Source organism: Dama dama, chromosome 13 (genome assembly GCF_033118175.1).
Source record: "Dama dama isolate Ldn47 chromosome 13, ASM3311817v1, whole genome shotgun sequence".
NCBI classification, from domain to species: Eukaryota; Metazoa; Chordata; class Mammalia; order Artiodactyla; family Cervidae; genus Dama; species Dama dama.
The window spans coordinates 30,498,172-30,511,176 of record NC_083693.1 but is presented as its reverse complement, the minus strand read 5'-3'; the positions used below and the strand labels follow the sequence as shown (position 1 = coordinate 30,511,176).

At 45.9% G+C, this 13,005-nt stretch overlaps 1 protein-coding gene across 3 annotated transcripts in view; it reads left to right on the top strand.

Annotated features, from left to right (window-relative positions):
• The first annotated feature begins 1,183 nt into the window (after positions 1 to 1,183).
• CRTC3 (CREB regulated transcription coactivator 3) overlaps positions 1,184 to 13,005 on the top strand; it is a 98,047-nt gene continuing 86,225 nt past the window's right edge. For 2 of the 3 annotated variants that reach the window (XM_061158763.1, XM_061158762.1), the window contains exons 1-2: positions 1,185 to 1,361; positions 10,685 to 10,783. In XM_061158763.1, the coding sequence (XP_061014746.1) occupies positions 1,230 to 1,361; positions 10,685 to 10,783 (231 nt within the window). In that variant the 5' untranslated portion in view covers positions 1,185 to 1,229. Of the gene's footprint in view, positions 1,362 to 10,684; positions 10,784 to 13,005 lie in introns of all 3 variants that reach the window. The other variant, XM_061158764.1, reaches the window with a different exon arrangement.

Below are 13,005 nucleotides of genomic sequence, written 5' to 3'. Positions count from 1 at the left end.
ATGTAGTTTCCTGTAAAATTAAAAAAATAAAATTTGGTATTTCATATGCAGTTGGTGGATCCATATGTCATATGTAATAAAAGTGTAAAAATATTAATGTGAATGACACGTACCAACTTGAGCCCAGTGACCACCTCTAGGGAGGAGGGAGAAAGAATAAGGGTGAGGTTTTAGTTCTGCCTGATTTTCTATTTCTTTAATAAATACCAAGTAAATGAAACAAACTGTTTTGATACATTTAACCTTGATATGGGGAGGGCGTGGGTGGCGCTAACATCCTTTTCTTCAATCTTCTGCGTGTCCCTGATAGTTACTAGCTTACGAAAGGCAGAGACACACTCTCAGAGGCGTCCAGGACATCTTTACACACATCAGAACTTCGGGGGCTGCAGGAGAGGGAGAAAACCAATGAGGCTGACAAACTAGGCTGGAGCTGGAGTCCGAAAGAGGCCACGGATGCTCATAAAGAGCCTGGAAAAGGGGCCGGGGCTGAGGAGCGAAGAGGGGGACCCCCGGGCGGGGGGGATGGTGTCTCAAGTTCGTGCAAACTCGGGAGGTGGTTTTAGAAACTGAGACCCAGATTTGGTAACTGTTTTCTTGGGTGGGCCCGAGCGGACCGTCAGCGACACAGATCGAGGGAGGAAGCGGGCTGGAAGGCGGAGGACGTCGGGCAGCTGTTAGGCCCCACAGGGTGGGAACCGAGGGAGAGGATTGCTCAAGCGTAGTTCGCCCGTTTTCGCCCCCCTGAAGGAAGTCAGCGTGACTGGGGAGGGCAAGCAAGGTGTTCAAACTCTTTGAAAAACTCTTAACGTCAATCCGAAGGCCAGGCGAGCCCTATCAGGGAGCGCTTCAGTAAAATGGTACCCTAGCTGCTCCCTCACGTCGGGCCCGCTCTGCCGCGCGAGCCGGGGGTTTCCTCGCGGGGTCCGCGCGGCGGGTCGCGAGCCGGGCGCTGGACGCCGGGGAAAGCCCTCCGCCGGCGGGCGCGGGGCAGGGTCGGGGCCGGGCGGCGGGCGGGCCGCGCCGAGGGCGGGGCCGGGCGCGCGGGGGCGGACCTCGGCGCGCTCCCGGCCGCTTGCTGGCGGTGGGGCCGCGGCGGCTCCTCTGCCGGGTCGCGCCGGAGGACGGGCTTCGGGCGGCGGCCGGGGCTGGCCTGCGGACGGACGGGTGGGCCGAGGCAGGGCCCGCGCCCGCCGTCTCCCGCCTCCTGCCGGCGCCGGGCCCGCGCCATGGCCGCCTCGCCGGGCTCCGGCAGCGCCAACCCGCGGAAGTTCAGTGAGAAGATCGCGCTGCACACGCAGCGGCAGGCCGAGGAGACGCGGGCCTTCGAGCAGCTCATGACCGACCTCACCCTGTCGCGGGTGAGGGCCCGGGTCGCGCGGGCGGGGGCGGCCACGGCGGCGGCGACGGGGGGAGAGGTCGCGGGGCCGGGCGGGGGGCCCGGGAGCGGGCCGGGAGGAGTCCGGGAGCGGGGCCGGCGCCCTCCGCGCGGCCTCGGCGCGGGCCCGCCTTCCGACACCCGCTGACCGTCTGCGGTCGCCGCGGAGGTGGGAGGGTCGCGGGGGCCGGCTGTGCGGGGAGATGGGAAGGGGCCGAGCCCGGGAAGGCGGGCCGCCGGGTGAGGGAGGCCTAAGGGGGAGGGTGACCGGGAGCCCCGGGAGGAAATCACAAACAGCTTGGAGGCGGGAGGTGCGGCTTCTCGCTGCTCCGAACATCCACCGCCCGCGAGCCCTCGGGACTGCCCGGCGGGGCGGGTCCGGGGCTCCCACCCGCTCCCTCGGGAGAGCTCCGCGCACCCGTGCATCCGGGGCCGGCCCCGGCCTGCTTTGGGGTCCGTCTGGGTATCAAGCGGTGACTCCTTATCGAGTGTGGGGCTTCGCTCCTCTCTCTCAGTGGAGGTGCTGTATCCGTCCGGTTTACGGAGTTCGGCCCCGGTGTATCCTGCGAACTGGAAAGGTGCACAGCGTTGCGGGTGACCCGAGGAGGGTCCAGGGGGACCGAGTAAGGCGCGGGCCGCTCGACCAACACCCGTCGAGGTTAGGTAACTGTCGAGGGAGACAGTGGAGGATGGAGAACCGACAGGAGTGCCCGCGCAGGGCCGCGGGGAGGGAGGGTCAGCGTGAGCGGGGGCAGGCCTTGAGGAGCCTGAGTGCTGACCTTGGAGGACCATCAGGAGGATGGGGGAGGGTATGCGGGCGCGGGGGCGGGGTGGGGGGCAACCCGGAGGAGAGCCGAGTCGCAGACTGGTGGTCCCTGGTTCGCCGAGCTGCAGACGCGTCCGTTTCTGGCCAACAGTGTTTGGGTATCTGTTGCCAGAATTGGGAGGGTTTTCGTAGAAATCAAAGTTGAGAGATTATAAGTGTAAAACCGACATTTCTTTACATTTAAAATTGGGAGACCTGATAACACTCCTGATTCCCATGTGACAGCCGCTGGCTGGAGCTGGGTGGTGGCTGCCCACGCCTTCTCTGGTTGGCCACAGTTCACACCACACCCTGTCATGATGCCCCCTTCTGATCCCCCACTGCTGAGCCTAGGTGTCACTTGCCATTTATCATATTTTTGATGGTTTGGGTTTTTTTTAAGCGAAGTTAAGGAGAAACAAATATTTCTTATGCTTACTTTTCTATCATCATGAGAAGAAATATATGCAGATAAAAAAGACTGAGGATTTCAAGAATTTTTTTTCCCCTTGTGCCCTGGCTGGCTTCACTCATTTATGACCTGCCTGGTGTCCATTTGTGACCTTGGTTGTGTCTGGGGATGAGCATGTCAAGCTCATCACACTGAGAAACATGACAGGGTGAAGGTTGAGAATTAATGCTGGGGCCTGTGTTGTTTAAATACATAAATTTTATGTGTACAGATACATGCATTCTGTATGTGTATCTAGAGTTGATCTGCTTTCTCACCCAATTCATGAGTCCGATTTAAAGTGTCTCAGACAAATGAGGCTGTGAGTAATGTACAGACTCTTTCAAAGGCAGTTAATTTTCACAAGTCCTGTGTTCACTGAAATGAATCTGATTATGTTACTTACATATGTTCAAACGTAAACTTGTATGTAAGATTCTTTGCTTTAACTGTGATATAACCATTAGCTAATACATAGGTACCAATAAATTCAAAGTTACAAATGCAGTGAGTTCAAATGGAATTAATGTGATAAATGCTGTTTTGCTGAACTGAATTGAGGCTCTCAGTGTGAATCTCATATTAAACCCTATAGTTCAGATTATCTGGAGTTTAGCAAGCCTGACCAACTGTGCCCTATATGATAATTCAATTCAGCTACCACTTTTCTCTGTTCTAATTACTATAAAATTATGATGTCATTTTGTCCTTCACCTTGTACAGGCCATTATTTACATGTTAATTCTGCCTCTGTTCTTTTCTACTGTCTACCAATTGCAAGTAAAGTAATGAATGCTACTTGGCTCCGCTGTGTTCATAAACACATAGGCAAATGAAAACTCTAAATTTGCCTAGTAATTTTTGCTTATTTACATTTTTAGGAATAACTTTCATAATGAAATCACAAAGCTGAAGTTCTTTTTGTAGAGAACTCTTTGATTCCCTGAGCATATGTCCAAAACTCCAAGGGTCCGAAGATCTCAGATGGAAGAGAATCTATCCTGTTCAATAGATTATCGATAACTTGATGGCAGATATCCTGATTTTCCATTACCAGCCTATGGCAGTCATGCTTATGGATGGAACAGACATTGCTAATCAACCTAGGTCCTCTTTCCTTCCTGAGTCTGTGCTGGGCTTCAAGCCTTTCTCCTTTTAATCAGAGTTGGATCCTTCAGAGTTGGAGCTAAATCCTATTTGTTTAGTTGGTGGGATAGATTAGATTATCTAATCTATTAGATAGATTCGAGAATTTTCCACTCTAGTTTTAGGGGTTCAGCCTTATCAGGAAGCAGTGGATAATTTTTGAGAAGAGAATGCTAGGAGGATCAGTTCAGTGATGATGGTAAAGAGAAGGAAGAAAGTGGAGGCAGATAGGCCTGGAAAGAGGCTGTTCCTTTGTTCATTCATTCATTTGTCAGTGCTTGAGTGCCCAGTGGGGAGATGTTGAGGCGGAGTGAAAGGTGGGGGTGGGGGTGAGGTAGGGGGAGGTGAAGATGTGGTGCCTTACTTCAAAGATCTTATTAATTTGTTTAGCAAACACCTTTTGGGTCTCTAGTGTGTGTGTGGGGGGGAGGGGGTGTAGGGTAGGATGGACCCTGGGGATATAGTAGTACAGTACATGTGTGTGAAGTCGCTCAGTCATGTCCAACTCTCTGCGACCCCATGGACTGTAGCTCGCCAGGCTCCTCTGTCCATGGAATTCTCCAGGCAAGAATACTGGAGTGGGTTTCCATTTCCTTCTGCAGACAGTAGTATGGTAGTGTCTCCTAACAGATTGTAGGGATGCTATAGAGGACAAAGATTAATGGGCAAGATAGTCATTTGACAAGTAAGGGCACATTTTGATAAATATTACAAAAGGGGAACAGCTGGGAGCTATGGTAGAGAGTCTTCACCTCTTTCAGTGTCATAAAGAATTAATGGGAGTGGGGAAGGTGTATGAGGGTATATACTTGCGTGTTGAAGGAGGCAGAATGTTTTAGGCACAGGGGGCAGAAGTGCAGCAAGGGAATGAAGAAGGTAATTTGAGATGAGGCATTCACAGGGATTTGGGACTTGATCCCAAGGACAATGGAAAGGCATTGAAGGGGTTGAACCAGGAGAGATTTACATTTTAAAAGAATGACTCTAACTCCCGAATGTAGGACAGTCATGTAGGATAGATCAGAGGATGGACGAGGTCACAGGGAAATGGTTTAGAGTCTAGGAGGTGTGATGGTGGCAGTGAAAAGGATATAGAGGGGTGCAACAGATTGATACTTAGGAGGTAGAAAGGACCAGAATGGTGAGTGGATGAGGGAGCCGAGGGAGAGGGAGGACTTGAGAATGAGTCCCTAGCTTTCAGAACTGAGCCATTTCAGGGTGTCCTCTGTTGAGAGGGGCTTCCCTGGTGCCTAAGATGGTAAAGAGTTCGCCTGCAATGCTGGAGACCTGGGTTTGATCCCTGGGTCAGGAAGATTCCCCTGGAGAAGGGATTATCTACCCACTCCAGTATCCTTGCCTGGAGAATTCCATGGACTGAGGAGTCTGGCAGGCTACAGTCTTTGAGCAAAGAGCAAAGAGTCGGACCGACTGAGCGACTAACACTTTCACTTCACTTCTGTTAAGAGAGGGAGTGCTGGGAGGAGCAAGTCCGGAGCAGACTCGGTGTCAGGAGATGCTGAGTTTGAGGTGCACGTGAGGCATTTAAGTAGAGATGGTTCAGCAGACAGTTATCCATGAGCTTCTGGAGCTCAAGAAGGAAGTCTTAGCTGGCGGGCGGGGTCTCTTTGGTGGGTAGCAGCAGGAGTAGATTCTGCTGCCTAGGAAGAATTTCTAGAACAGATCTTACAGATTGGTGGCCTGAATTCTAATTTGGCTGTGTGATGTATTTATTTAAATTTCTTTGACGGGAAGCCCCAAATTTTTTTTTTTTTTTTCTTTTAACTTAGGGCCAACAGTGAATATTGAGATTTTTACATTAAAATCTGGACTCTGGCTTCTTTTGAAAAATGAGATTATCTAACAACACTTACCATCCATTTCTGCATGACCGCTGAATGGCAGCTGCCCACCTTAGACAAGGCACAGACATGTCCTTCATTCTGCCACAGACCACCTCACTCCCTGTGGTTTCCTCACAAGTGATTCTAGCCTGCTTCGCTTATTCACCTTCCATACTTGGCACCCCTATGCTCTTGAGTTTGTAACCTCTGCTGCAGAGTGAAACATGCAAAGGGCCTGGGAGATGTCCAAGGAGCTGCACAATTTAAAGGAGAGGTAAAGGAGGAAGGGAGGAGAACGGGCGACAGAGGATGAGATGGTTGGATGGCATCATTGACTCAATGGACATGAGTGTGAGTAAACTCTGGGAGATGGTGAAAGACAGGAAAGCCTGACGTGCTGCAGTCCATGGGGTCACAAAGTCGGACACGACTGAACAACAGCAGAGGAGGATGAGCCAGCAAAGATGACTGACAAGTAGACAGAGAGGTAGGAAAAAACCAGGAGGATTATGGTTCAGAGACGGAAAGGCGGACCAGCCGAGCCTGGTGCTGCTGGCTAGTCTGATGTGATAAAGACCCAGCCTCTGGTCTAGTTGTTTGGAGGTTGTTGGTGACCTTGGTGAGAGCCACCACATCCACAGCATGCTGGGTGGAAGGGAGCTTGCGAGGCATTGAGGGCTTGAATGAAGGAAGCAGAGAAAGGATTGGGAACCTGTTTAAGAAGTCCGGCTTTGAAAGACAACTGGTAGTATTGAGAAGCCACAGGATAAATGCCACATCAACCTGGAATGTTAATTTTGCTTGAATATTTGGGAGGAACTATCACTTTCATGGACTTGCCAAGTGGTGCATGGTAAAGAGTCTGCCTGCCAGTGCAGGAGATGCAAGTGATGTGGGCTTAGTCCCTGGGTCGGGAAGATTCCCTGGAGTAGGAAGTGGCAACCCGCTTTAGTATTCTTGCCTGGAAAATTCCATGGTCAGAGGAGCCTGGTGGGCTGCCGTCCTTGGGGTTGCAGAAAGTCAGGCATGACTGGGCATGCATGCACATCACTTTTGTACTAAAAAAGCAATAGATATGGTACAGTGAGGCGTCTGAGAGAGGAACAGAGAGGAGAGGATAAAGATTAGATGTTGTTTGACTGTGGAGTGTTATCGCTTTGCCAGGTATTGCGCTGATCACTTTCCGTTCATTGTCTCATGTAGTTCTCACAGTAACCCTATGGACTGTGGGTCTACAGTGTTCTTCATTTTGCGGAAGGTTGCATGGCCAGTAAGAGGCAGTTCTAGGGTTTGATTCTGGTTGTCACACTGAATGTCTATATGCTCAACTGCTTTTCTCCCCCACTAAGATATCCAGTTGTACCAGCAGCATTTGCTGAAAACAGTTCTCCACTGAACTGCTGTGACACTTTGGTCAAAAGTCAATTGGCCATATATGTGTGGTCTGTTTTTGGACTCTCTCCTGTTTTTGTTGATCTGTACATCTTTCTTTTGAACAGTAGCACACTGTCTGGATTATGATAGCTTTATAATCAGTCTCAAAATGAGGTAACTTAAGTCTTCTATCTTTACTGTTCTTAAAAATGGCTTTGGCTACTCTAGGTCATTCACTCATCCATAAATTTTAGAATTGTCTTGTCAGTTTCTGTGAAGAGGCCTGCTGGGATTTTTGGGGGGGATTGTGTTGACTCTTGACAAGCCTTTTTCAAAAAGGAGTCGTTGAGACTTCAATCTCATTTCTTTTAGACATTGTAGGAAATTCCACTAAAGTATGTAACTGAAAAAAGAAAAAAAAAGATAACCAACCTCTACTGTACAGCACAGGGAACTCTGTTCAATATTCTGTAATATCCTAAATGGGAAGAGAATTTGAAAAAGAATATATATATATTTATAAATCAATCAGTTTGCTGTGCATCTGAATCAAGCACAACATTGTAAATCAACTACAGTCCAATATCAAATAAAAATTTTTTAGACTTTTTAAAAAATTGAAAAAAGTGTATGCCTATAGGCTGAAAGTTGCTAACTCAAGGTACCAGGTGAGGTAAAGAATGAATGGAGGGATCAGGAATGGGGTGATTAAATTGTCACTGATCTCAGGCCATAGTGGAGGATAACAGGGTACAGTGAGGACTTGGGGAAACTGGAGAACCCAAGCCCTGTCTAAACTCCATGCCACATCTCTCAGCTCCATGCCTTGTTGCCATGCAAGAATATGGGTTCAGTGTCTGTCAGATCTTTCAATCAAGAGAAGATGGAAATCCAGATTTTCTTGCCTTCTTGCAATGTTTTAAAATTTAAAACCGAGTGGGTCAGTACCATGTGGGTCAAACAGAACTCTCTAGGCTAACCGTGGCCTATAGCCTGATGGTCCATGACCTCTCTCTCAGGCTACTCATTCTTTGATCTCATTTTCCTTATCAATAAGCATGATGGTATTGGAGACCATCTCTAAGGTTCTTTCTAGCTCGCTGGTTCTCGATTTCAAAAGAGGAGGGCATCAGAATTACTTAGTAGTTTAGGAGGTCGCTAAAGATATCAACACTAATGATGTTTTGAGCAGTTGTCCCAGACTTTTACACTTTACACACCACTGTCACATCTGTTCTCTGACTTAATCCTTCCATCATCTTTGTGAAGTAGGCAGCAAAGTGATTGTGCAACCACGTGGGAATACCAGGTTACGAAGTCAGGCCTTCCCATTCCAAATCCAGCACTCTTTTTTACTGTGGTGCAACCGTCTCTGAAAACTCTAGAAATGGACATTTTGGAAGAGCCAGCAGATATGGGAGATGTGGGAATGGCCTCCATTTCAGCTGAAGACAGATCTCTAGCTAGATCCAGAGCTCAGCTTGGTTGAAATGTCAAGGCTTTTGGGTAAGAGTTGAAGCCTTTGTGAGGACTCCCTGAAGGTAGAGACTTTGGCACATGTTCATCTTAGTAAGCTGGTGCCTGGCACTGTACCCAACACACAGTTTACCATTTTGATGTAAGTGAGTAAGTGGATGGGTTGATGGAAGAAGGAATCAAAAGCTTTAGATCAAGCTGAGAATTTTGTCTAGAGAATCTCAAGGACAGAGAGTCGAATGTTTCTGGTTGAGAATGTTAAAATCAAAAACTGAGACTTTATACTGATAACTTAGCTGATAGATGGGAAAAGCTCACCACGGCCTCCCTCTTGTATTTGACTCTCAGATCTAGGTTTTAATTAATAGATTATTACCGTTTCCCTGTGCCGTGTTTTTGAGAAATCAAGTACTGTTGGTATAAGGAAGCTAAGGCTGCCAAAGGGTTTTATATGATACGCCTTTATAACCTCCAGACAGATACAAGCCCTTATCTTTGGAGATACCTATTGAAATATGAAATGCTAGGCTGTTTGGCTTTCAGTGGAGTGTAATGGGTGATGAAGGAGATAAAGATGAATCAAGGTTGGGTGTAAGTTGATTGTTGTTGGAACTTGAAGATGAAGAGATGGGGTTTCATTATACTCATCTCTATTTTGTATGTATTTGAAAGTTTTCATAATAAATGTAAAAACAAAAAACCAGAGCACACCATAGGCTCAGCCAAGCTTTTGGTCACTTTTCCCTGAGCTTGTGAATAGTGTGATCATTGAGGAAGAAATGGATCAAAGGAGAGGAACATGGCAGAAATAAGAACGTGGGTTTTGAGTTTGCCATAGCTCAGGCTCCTTCAACTGTGTGACCTTGGGCAGGTCTCTGACTGTCCCTAAGTCTGGGTTTCCAGGGCTGTAAAAGCAGGATCACGTGGTCCCCCTTGGTGGTTGTTGAGAGGGTGAGGGATAAAGTGGGCAAGGTGTCTGAGGACAGCATCTGGCTCATCTTAGGAGCTCATATCTGGTAGTTTTTATGATTATTAGGCAAAGACAGAGAGAGTAACGAAAGGGTAAAAATTCTGCCTCAGGGTTCCCAGCTACTCCCTTCTTCCCTACATGAATTACAAGTGCCAAGGGTTATATAACCACAGAGGTAATTTATTGTTTTAGAAACAGAACTCTCAAAGATCAAATTGGACCACTCTGGGATTTACAAGGACTGTAACCAGTTTACTGCCTTTTGAAAAATGAAGCAAGAAAGAACTTACAGAAGAAAAGCATATTAAAACAGTGGGACACCATGTTATACCTGTTGAATTGGCCTCGTCTTTCCTCTAATTAAGGATAATATCCTGTGTTAGTGAGTTTTTGGCCAAACAGTTTTCTCACATATATGTTGGTATACCCTCTGGGGAAACATTCTGGCAGTGTGTATAGAGAGCCATCTAAAAGCCCAAACCCAAGACTTAGTAATCACTCTTTGAAATGTATCCTAAGTTAGTAATGCTGAAGAAGAAATGTTGTGTAACCATTTAAAATGCTTATATATCATAGAAAAAGAGTTGTGTTGTAAGGATGCAGACTTGTGCCTATGTTGTGATCACCACTGTGCAGTTGTTGTTTTTTTCTGATTTTGGCTGTGCTGGGTCTTTGTTGGGGCGTGCAGGCTTTTTCTAGTTACAGTGTGGGCTCAGTTGCCCTGCAGTATGTGGGATCTTAGCTTCCCAACCAGGGGTGGAGCCCGCGTTGCCTGCACTGGAAGGAGGATCCTTAACCACTGGACCACCAGGGAAGTCTCAGTGCAGTTATTACACCTAAAAGTAAATGGAGACTGGAAAAGAGCATGGAGAAGGGAAGATAGTATGTTGGAATCATGGGCAGTGGCTTACTTTCTTTTTTTTTTTAAGAAATTTCTTTTATTGCTGTTAAAGATTGTGCCTGCACGTGCCCCCCTCCCCCCACCACCACATGCACTCAAAGAGTGTGCAAGAAGGTCCTTGAGTCATGCCTGGGACATTTAGAACACGGATAAATTCTTTCCCCAAAATAGACGAATCAAAACCCAGAAAACCCCAGAAACTGGAAGGTTTTAAGTAGAGAAGAAATGGAAACCAAGACTTTCACTCTTGAACCATGTTGCTGCATATAACACTGTACTTTGATGCTTCTTTCAGGTCTTTGCTGTCATGTCTCAACAGCTTTGAAATCTCTCTGTCCCCAGGTTCAGTTTCAGAAGCTTCAGCAGCTCCGCCTTACACAGTACCACGGAGGATCCTTGCCCAACGTGAGCCAGCTGCGGAGCAGTGCCCCAGAGTTCCAGGTACCCGAGATGCTTCCTTCCTTCACTCCTCGTGAGATCTCAGCTCCCTGGCCAGGGATTGAACCCAGGCCCTCAGCAGTGAAAGCAGAGTCCTAACTACTGGGTCACCAGGGAATTCCCAATACTTACTATACTTTCTTTGAACTGAGTGGAGTGTAAAAGAGGCAAAAATTTTCCTTGAAAAGATAAGATATCAAAGGATAAAGTTCAGTAGTGTTCTGGGAAATCCATTGTTATTCATTTCACAAATGGTCTAATGTAGCAATGTCCAGTGGAAATACACTGTGAGCTACATACATCATTTAAACATTCCTTCATTTAAACCATGTTAAAGAGAAAGAAATCAGTGTAATTAATTTTAATATTGCTTAAATAATTTCAATAATTATTTGACCCAGTCTATCCAGAATAATATTATTTCAACATATAATCAATATTAAAAAATTAATGAGATATTTCATCATCTTCTTCTTTTTTAAATGAAGTCTTTGAAATGTGTATTTTGCACTTAAAGCACATCTTAGTTTGTACTAGTTATGTGTTACCACCTTCATGTAACTGGCTTCCACTGTATTGGACAGGACAAATCTATGGCACAGATAAGTGGTCAATATTTTGTTTAGAGGAGTAGTGTCATAGAGTGCTTTAATCATTCATGTTATTGAAAAAAGCCTTATTCAAACCAATGTGGAATCAGTGATTTAGACAATGGTATATGATATTGTTGTTGAAATCTGAATTAGATTTAGGTATTCTAGTCTCTGAAAAATTAGGAGCCTGACATTTTCGTTAACACAATTTAAGATTAAGTGTTAAATCTGAAATATAAACTTTAAAATGAAGTATAACTGTATTCATTTGGATGCCTCTCCATTTTAAAAGTACCATCTTCTTTCTCTGTGGTGAAATCTGGTTCACTTGTTTGATGATGTCCCATAAAGCAGAAGTAATATTATTTAAATGGAGACTTCCATTTGAGAGTGCTGATAGAAACTCTTAAGTGTAAGGTGGGTAGAAAAAGTACTCTGTGAACCGGTTTGTGCATTAGTACACTGGAATCTTGTCTTTAGTATAATGACTTTGGAATCTCACCATAATACTGCCTGCGTAAGAAATCCACTTTTAGCAGTCAAACTGTCTTACATCTCAGCCTGTTGGGTCATTCGGTATCCAAATAAAGTAGATCTCTACTGTATGCTGGAGTTCGTGCTTCAGAGAATAAGACATCGCCAAGGGGTACTGGGTTTGAGATCCCAATTTCGTGGTACTTTCCTATCAGCCTTGGAAGGATACAGAACAAACTGAGGTGTCCCTCCCCTGATATATTGGATGGGATAAAGTGACAGGCCTTGGGCTCCCCAGGATTCTTTCTCTGAGTAATTTCTAAACTTTGAAGCAATTGCAAGCTTACAGAAAAGTTGGGAGTACAGTAAAAGTAGCTATATTGTCCCCCTTGAGAATAAGTTGCTGATCTCATGTGCTGTCAGCCCCAAATACTTGACTGTGTGTATTTCCCACCAGCAAGGCTATTGTTCTACATGAGCTGAATAGAGCCATGAAATCAGGAAATTAACAGTGATGTGTTACTACCATTTGACAAGCCTGGGCACATTCAGGGTGGTGTGGCTGAGGACACATTATTATTTGATCCTGAGACCCCATTCAGGTTTCCCCTAGTTGCCCTGTTACTGTCATGACAGCAAAAGGATCGAGTTCAGAGCACATACATTGTCTTTAGTCCCCTTCTGGACAATTTTTCTGTCTTTTATTTTTGACGTTAAAAAAATCGTTTTCAACTTGTGTAACCTTGCCACTTCTGGAGGTCACAAGCCAGTTCTTTTGCAGAATATTCCTCGATTGGGGTTTGTTTGATGTTTCTTCAAGATTAGATTTAGATTATGCATCTTTGGCAGGAATAGCCAAAATTGATTTTAATTTTGTATCCAGTGAAGTGGGTGATTTTTCATTTGCGTGATGTTCACTTTTATCACTTAATTCAGGTGGTGTTTGTCAGTCTTCTCCACTCTAAAGTTACTCTTCTTTGTAATTAATATGTATTTTGTGAGGAGGTAATTTATCTGGATTCTCATCAAACTTTCAATTTATACATTTATTTATTTATACATATTTATATGGTTTAGTGATTTCTTATATTATCTGATGGGTTGTAATCTCTAACTATTATTGGTATTTTTGTCCTCACATTTTCCCTGATTGGGCTG